At 39.2% G+C, this 7,601-nt stretch overlaps 4 protein-coding genes across 5 annotated transcripts in view; all 4 read right to left on the bottom strand.

Annotated features, from left to right (window-relative positions):
* The window catches only part of LOC129568311 (uncharacterized), a 1,335-nt gene extending 379 nt beyond the window's left edge, over positions 1-956 (bottom strand). The window contains exons 1-3 of the mRNA XM_055446000.1: positions 720-956; positions 222-624; positions 20-135 (exon numbers count right to left, since the gene is read on the bottom strand). Of these exons, the coding sequence (XP_055301975.1) occupies positions 20-135; positions 222-624; positions 720-885 (685 nt within the window). The 5' untranslated portion in view covers positions 886-956. The remainder of the gene's footprint in view (positions 1-19; positions 136-221; positions 625-719) is intronic.
* Positions 957-1,383: 427 nt separating this feature from the next.
* On the bottom strand, positions 1,384-4,019 carry LOC129568308 (uncharacterized). The gene is made up of 5 exons (XM_055445997.1): positions 3,735-4,019; positions 3,487-3,653; positions 3,249-3,415; positions 2,734-3,171; positions 1,384-2,655 (listed from the first exon to the last, which is right to left on the bottom strand). Exons 1-5 carry the CDS (start codon positions 3,801-3,803, stop codon positions 1,562-1,564), a joined length of 1,935 nt encoding a protein of 644 aa, XP_055301972.1. The 5' UTR covers positions 3,804-4,019; the 3' UTR covers positions 1,384-1,561.
* A 199-nt stretch (positions 4,020-4,218) lies between these two features.
* On the bottom strand, positions 4,219-6,080 carry LOC129568441 (uncharacterized). The gene is made up of 4 exons (XM_055446292.1): positions 6,027-6,080; positions 5,805-5,912; positions 4,983-5,110; positions 4,219-4,899 (listed from the first exon to the last, which is right to left on the bottom strand). Exons 1-4 carry the CDS (start codon positions 6,078-6,080, stop codon positions 4,368-4,370), a joined length of 822 nt encoding a protein of 273 aa, XP_055302267.1. The 3' UTR covers positions 4,219-4,367.
* On the bottom strand, positions 5,278-7,601 carry LOC129568312 (uncharacterized). Of its 2 annotated transcripts, XM_055446002.1 has the most exons (5): positions 7,367-7,554; positions 7,197-7,306; positions 6,843-7,076; positions 6,027-6,760; positions 5,278-5,912 (listed from the first exon to the last, which is right to left on the bottom strand). In XM_055446002.1, the coding sequence occupies exons 1-4, from the start codon at positions 7,438-7,440 to the stop codon at positions 6,582-6,584; spliced, it is 597 nt and encodes a 198-aa protein (XP_055301977.1). In that variant the 5' UTR covers positions 7,441-7,554; the 3' UTR covers positions 5,278-5,912; positions 6,027-6,581. The 2 variants fall into 2 exon arrangements, with proteins under 2 accessions (XP_055301977.1, XP_055301976.1); XM_055446001.1 differs by having other exon boundaries at positions 6,843-7,306; positions 7,367-7,601.

Here is a 7,601-nt window from a genome sequence, read left to right as displayed (position 1 = left end):
GCTGGAAGACCTGGATAACCTGACAATGGGGATGCTGGAAGACCTGGCATCACAGGTTCAACCGGCGATGAAGGAGGAACGGGCAAAGCAGCTGGTAAGCCTGGGGATCCAGGAGCAAGGTTAGCTAAGTTATCGCTAAAAAAAATGAGAAAACATTAAATATTGTACCAGGAAAACGGCAAAACTGAAAAAAAAAATAGAAGAAATATTAAATATTCTACCAGGGAGATGGCAAGACTGGTGTGATTGGAATTGTATCGGGCCCAGCTGGGAGAGTTTGTGAGTAGGCTTCATGATAGAATTTCTTGATGATCGGTCGTTCAATCTTGATGATCTTTTTATCCACAACAATTGGAGCCGACGTAACAGTTTGAACGTATGGTCGGTATTCAGATTGACCTGGCTTTTGAATTATTACTGGCGCTGGTTTAATGATGACTGGTTGGCCTGCGTTAACAACGAAACTTTGTTGTTTGCGATTAATCACGATCGGGCTTTGCTTATTAATATACACCTTGGGCTTTGGGACAAGCGGAACAGTTGCTGGTGGTTGAGGCACTGGTAAAGGCAAAGGCATTGGTTGTGGCGCAGGGACAGGAAGAGGTGAGCCACAAGGAGCTGTCGCTGAAATGAAAAAGGAAATTGTTTGGTTAGGAAAGGCACAATAGAAATTTAAGCGAATCAATCACTATTCTGATTATGATGTGTTCTCGACTTACGTATTGGTAACGGCAAAGACGATGGTGGTAACGGCAAAGACGATGGTGGTAACGGCAAAGACGATGGTGTAGGGAAACCAACGCTGCCACAGCTACACTGAGCATAAACCAAAGCGTGAGTGCTTAAAATCGCCAACGCGAATAAACTTGTCTTAATCGTATTCATTTTGTTGCGCGTAATACGACTTGAATGTGATAAGCTGTGCTGTACGTCTGAATGAACGACTCTGAATGGGCATGCTTTTATACTCAATCAAATGACCAGAATAAAAATCATATATATGTTTCATGTACGTGCCATAATCCTACACTTCGACAAAAACAAAGCCAATGAAATGATTCGATGCAAACATACTGCCACATACAGCGTCTACAGTCATTCATTCGTTTGATTAACAAACGGTGTTTTCACATTTTTGCATTTCAACACAACATTGCTACGAAAATATTTACGATTTTACATACACAAGTTGATCCGATCAGCGGTTCGGTGAATTGTTTGTTTACGGTTGCACTGGAAATTATTGATGCATTCTTCTTAATATGTGGAAGCCGAAAAAGCACTCAAAGCATGTAGTTTAGCTCGTAATTCATCACATCTCTTTTGAACACGTGCATACAAAGCAAAACAATTAGGTAATAACAAAACAGAAAAAAGACAACATTCGTTCATTCGCTCATTCACAATGACAACTTTATTGAAAATAGAAAAAAAATACTTCGCCACACATCTAGTAAGTAGTAGTACACAGATAAAAAATAATAAATACAACCATTTCTAAATATACATACATATCAATTAATCAATAGACAAAAAACGTTTTGAGTGATTTATCATTTAATCACCACGCTTTTTTGCCGTGCAAATGCTCTAACACTTGACGAATGTCTTCGTTCGAACTATTTTTGTAATCTTCGAAGCTCAAAATTTCGAATTGCTTGTTGTCTTTGTTGAACTTATGGACGGTCGCCTTCGATTTTTCGGTCATGTTGTCGAATCGTTGTTCTGCGGCAGTGGCAGTTGCAGCATCGGTGGTAGCAGATTTACTTTGGCCAGGACTATATTTGCGAGGATTGGTTTCAGGATTGGTTTTGTCGTTTTTTGACGAGTACACTTTTACAACGAGCTTTCCATCTTTTCCTTCGTAGCGCATATGTGGAACTACTTGATACATGCTGCGTGGGAAATGACGTTTTGACTCTTCTGCTGCTGCTGATGTTTGCTTGTATTCAGGGGTGCTACGCTTCTCCTTATTTTCGTCCGTATGTTTTATCTCACGGCGCGCCAAATCTTGCACCAAACTTATCGCATCACTGGCGATGTCGATCGGTTCTGGCATAAGTCGACCGGGTACTGGATTCAACTGTTGAATGATTTCATGATGATTTCTCAAAATATCAGCCAAACCAGCAAAATTGGGCTGCTCTCCTACCATAGCTTCTTGATGCTGTTGTGGCACAATCAAACGTAAATTGCCATTATTTTCTAAATATTTGTGACCATAACGATCATAGATATAACGCGGTGCTGGTCGTGAATCAGTGTTTGGCTCCCTATTGGCTCCTGGATAATACGCCACTGGACGCCCGGTTGAATATTCTACGTATTGTGGTGGGCGAGATCCACATCGCGCGCATACTGAATTGTGATCCGACAATTGTGATCCACACTCATGGCAAAGCGTAGCCTTTTCCACTTTTTTTCCGTTCCATGACTCTTGTTGATCACTTGCTTTCAATTCGACACGCGATGTGGTTGTATGATGCTTGGAAATGTCTTCATTTTTATCACTATTCGCCTCGTATTCCACACGCAGTATTGGAAATCGTTTGGGGTCCATCATTTTACGGCGTTGCTCTTCGCTCGTTTCGGGAGCTTCACGTCTTCGTCGGCGCGTTGAAACTGCGGGAAGGCCAAAGTTTTGTGTGAAATTCTCTATAAAATAAAAAAAATAAGAAATATTAATATATAATAAGATATTATTATAATCAACTGTATTAAATATGTCCGAACCGTATATTTTGGTAGCATGTGAAACAAATGGCTCGGCTATTGAACTGAATCGGTTGCGCAATGCTGAAACGTCTAGAGCTGAACCCAATGTAGCTTCGCCTTGATCACCGCCACTTAGTTTTCGCGCTCGCTCTCTAATTCTGTCGGCTACGGCTTTGAAAGAATCACCATTGATTAGGCTTTGAATGGCATCGGAGGCGGGAGGCAAAGATGGTATTGCTGGCAATTGTGGCCCTGCTTGACGTGCTTTTCGGTTCAACTGCTGTGATGCGTCTTGTGGCAATTCGTAAACCACATAATCACCTCCGTTGTTATATCGAACAGGAAGAACATAACCGGAAGTGTATGGACTTGGATTTCGTTGTGAATTACAATGAATTGCGCATTGTTCTGGTGAATACCCACATGAGCATGGTTTTCCTTGATTGCATGCACATTCTAAAATCACACAAAAATCGAATAGAATGGAATTAGTTTCAATTGATTGATATCGATTATCATTTTCAAATACTCACCAGTCTTGTCGTATGTGGATCGATCAACTTTTGTGAACATAGTTCGTTGTTCTGGTTCATCAGATCTTTCTTCAGCTGGCCTTTGAAGTGCATAGTCGAATTTGTACTTTGTATCGTCGGGCTTTGGCTCACTGGCAGGCGTTTGAATGGCATAGCCATACGACTTCCTACATACAACGACATAACGCATCATTAGATTACTGTGAAAAGAATCAAATCAAAATCGATTGCAACTTACAATTCAGTTTCGGAATCTTCGGCTACTTTGGGCTGTTCAACATCAAAATCGAATTTATACTTGACATCTTCCGATTCTTCGGCAGCGGGCGGTGAGTACTCATAATCGGATCGTTTAGCCGAACTACAGCCACATGATCCAGTGTAGTAGTCATTTACATTGGTTGGCTGCAAATAAAAAAAAGAGCAACAACAAAATCAGTAAATTTCATTCAAAGTCAGCGTACAAATTCGTTCGATGAAACTTACCACATAGTATCCAAGCGTATGACCAACGACCAACGTACAAATTAAAGCAACCAAAGCGGGCTTCATCATCCAAAATGCTGCAGCTTGTGTGCTGGCCAAGACGAATAGCGACGAAATGAATGAAAGTGTTGAATTGAATCATAGCCAAGCCAACCAAACCATTATATAGTTCGAAAACTGTATCGAGCGTCAGCATTTTTGACATATATAAACATGACAAACATTCGAGCTTGTTCTTGAAAAAGACGATGGTTAAGCAAATTTCTGGCTGAGAATTTTTTGTTTTCGGTCTGGTAGAAGAAAAAAATGTTTTACCAAGAAAGTGAAAACCTTGCACAAAACAAAACGAAATGTCTGCTGTCGATCGGTCAGTTTGAAAGTTCTGTGTTTTATTGTTTTCTCTCTCTGCCATTTACGTAATGCAAAGAATAGTGAGTGTGAAAAAGGTCATTCACAGTTTACATAATTAATAAGAAATGTGCTATGGACACAAATGTGCGGAGTTTTTTTCCTCTTTAATTTATTTATATCGTTAACAATAACATTTATTTTATTCTACACTTTTTTCATTTTTTTTAGATAAACAGAATATAGAATATCACAGTTGAAATTGAGTTATTATCTGTTTGGCTTTCACCGACGAGTGAAGAGTACTTCTTTTTTGTGAGCGTCACATTGACATGATCGCCCATACTCGGCGAGCAATTGTTCAAGATAAATGTTTCGTTCTTCTGGAATGTCTATAATTCGACCCAAGCAATCAGCATTGATTGGTGCTTCAGTTGGAGCAGGTGTCGTCGAAATTGGTACATTCACAAATTTTCTATCTGTTCCCGTTGATTCTGAATAGCCAATATCTGAGTAGTAAAAGCACTTTGGATTTGAAACGATAGGCTTTTTACGACTGACAATCCCCAACTCCTCATCGCTTTCGTCGACATCGAATTCACTTTCTTCGGAATATTTTGGCTTTTTGAACTCAATCACTTTTGCATTCACATCAAATAGCCGCTCTTCTGGGATATTTGGGGTGATGACTTTTCTCCGCGGTTGATCGATGGGTCTTTGCCTGAATCCATACGCGAGTTGATCTTCCTTAATTGTTGATCGCTGTGCTGCACGAAGCGCAATTGCTATGCTAACCGGGTCCGCTTCTATTTTTGGCCTGAAAAGGTTTTTTTCAAATTGATTACAAATTGGTTTGAATGCAAATTACTAAATTTAAATGCATGAAGAATCATTCATTACTTTGCCGGTTTCCTAAAATAAACATCTCCCGAACCGTCTGGAGCCTGAACAAGATCATGACAATTACATTTACAGGATGCGCGAAAAAGTTTCTCTTCATCAAATTCCTGAACAGAAAAATAATAATAGAAAGTTCGAAAGGAAGTTGAATCAACAAATCATTACATATCAAGCTAAAAGTCTGATTTCACTGGAAAAAAGGCAAAAGCTCTAGAATGGAGACAAGCAGGAAAGGGGATATGTTTAAAGACAAAGACAACAAAGCAAAAAAGAAAACATACACAGAGAATAAACATAGTTTGGGTAATTTCGTTTTACAGTTCACAATTTTATTTGTACAATTTTTATGTGTTCATTTAAAAAAACAAAATGATATCAAATTCACAGCATATGTGGAATATTTCATTCCCAACATGTTTTCCTCTCGATGTTATCTTGATTGGCTTTTTGTCGGAGAGAGGTCGAAATGAAATGAAATGAAAGAATCAAGAAAACATTGAGATCGATGAAATATTCTTAAGTTCGTCGGATCAGTCGTAGTGTAATTCAATCCTAGCTAAGGTAGACAATTTCATTTGGATTACACTTTGCGCATCCACAATTCAGTTTGCACTTCCACTTCAAAATTTTATTTACAAAGAAACTAGGGATGTTAGCGCACACAGTGCATTTAGGGATTCCAAAAGCCGATTTGCAAGGAAGTTTTGTAACGATAGGTGATGGTAGAGCTGGTGCGATAGGGAATATAGGTCCAGGAAGGGGTAGAGGTGCTGCTGGAATTGGCAAAGGAGCTGCTGGGATTGGCAATGGTGTTTTGTATACCTGTGGAGCGGGCACAACAGCCTGGCTAGTGCACGAACATGGACTGGGTACTGCTGGTGGAGATGTGGCAACACTCGAACTACATCCGCATTTGTTGAATAAAAATGCCTTTTGACAAAAGATTGGAATGAATAAAGAAGTGACAGAGTTAGTTTAAAATCTGCATTGGATTCAGACTCGAATACGGAATTTGAAGATTCCATTCGAGGAGATGGTACTTACGTGTGTCATGCACAATGTGGCTGCGATAATAAAGAAACACAGTGAAGCTCTCATGTTGACTGTTGAATGTTGAATGTGTTAGTGTAGGTCGAATGTAATCCACGCTCATTGAACAATAGATGACTGATTTCATTTCGGCTGCACACCTCATCTATTTATACTCAATTTGTGATGCCCCATCGAAATGCATGTATCGACCAAACTATGATAGCTACACGTATTAAACCATAAACATATTTTACCGGTGAATCGTATGTGAGATAATTGATCACAATGTCGTTTTGTTTCCAGTCAGTATTGTGTCTTGTTACGCATATGACGTCCATTGTTTGTGCGCGTTACTATCTCGATGTTTGGAAAACACTGTCCAACGAATCAAAACATTGCAAGCTATGCAGACGTGTAAATGAACAGCTGCGACTGACTGGTGAAATTTGAATTCTTCGAATCAAAACGTCCAAAGTGCGATTGAATTGGGTTGTTTGACCGAATATGAAATTGTCACAAAAACAAATCGATTTTCAAGCTGATAAACAAGATGGATTTATTTGATCATCACAAGTACAAATTAGATTTGTTAACTGTTTTTAGCACATAGCTAGCATCACAGTCTAAACCCAATCGATGGAATAGTTTTAGCGCCACTGAAGCCACGAACGGGTCAACCTGCTGACAGTCCATATAAATTGTGTAACACGTGAAAGGCAATTTGTTGATGTGTCGCCAAGTTGATACTGAAACAGTTGAGTACAATTAATTTATAGACAGTCATTTCACGTGTGTGTGTGTGTGTTTGTATACGTATGTATTGATTACCTCCAGCCGAAAGGCCATAAACAATGTTGCAGTCTTCCATCGACGCGAATTCATTTTCATTTTCTGTAGTTGTGTTGTTGTTGGAAATGGTGCGAATAAAACAGCGTTTATCAAACTCCTGTTGTGTGTTGTAAGTATATGCTGATTTGAATGGGAACACATATGTTTGCTCAGCCCGTTTCAACCATGGCACTAAGAGTTCAGCCATCTTTGCCGACTGATCCAAATCATTATCTTCGGAGACGCAAATGTAATCGCCGTTCGACAATCGGTATACGGATGTTTTGTGACCATCAATTTGACACAATGGACTTATTTTTTTCAAGATTGTCGTTTGTACAAAATCAAAAATACCTTGACCTTCAACGATGAACAAGTTCTTGAATGACACAATATTTTCCGCACCCGATGAATCCTCATCCATCCACTTCCATGAAAAATTGTTCGGCTCTAATTGGCCGTTTCTATAGGACAAACGGAATTTATTACAGTTTGTGTTGTGGTTTTTTCATCTTTGAACTTACTCTTCATCAAATTCATCATAATTTCCCCAAAAAGCACGCGTATCAGGCCCAACCAATTCACCAAATTCCATCATTTTGCTTGCTTGCACAAATACGCCACAGATAAACTGATGCAACTAGTTAGTTGTATGATTGACAACAACTTCAAAAACCTAACCTCAAAATGGTCTATTCACAATGAAATTGCATTTATTGTTTGACAATGCTTTTAGTACAAGTTGGCTTAATGTCAAAT

This window comes from Sitodiplosis mosellana, unplaced genomic scaffold (genome assembly GCF_009176505.1).
Source record: "Sitodiplosis mosellana isolate CC-2019 unplaced genomic scaffold, AAFC_SMos_1.0 Smas_scaffold_18, whole genome shotgun sequence".
In the NCBI taxonomy this organism is placed as follows: domain Eukaryota; kingdom Metazoa; phylum Arthropoda; class Insecta; order Diptera; family Cecidomyiidae; genus Sitodiplosis; species Sitodiplosis mosellana.
This window is presented reverse-complemented; position numbering and strand designations above follow the sequence as displayed.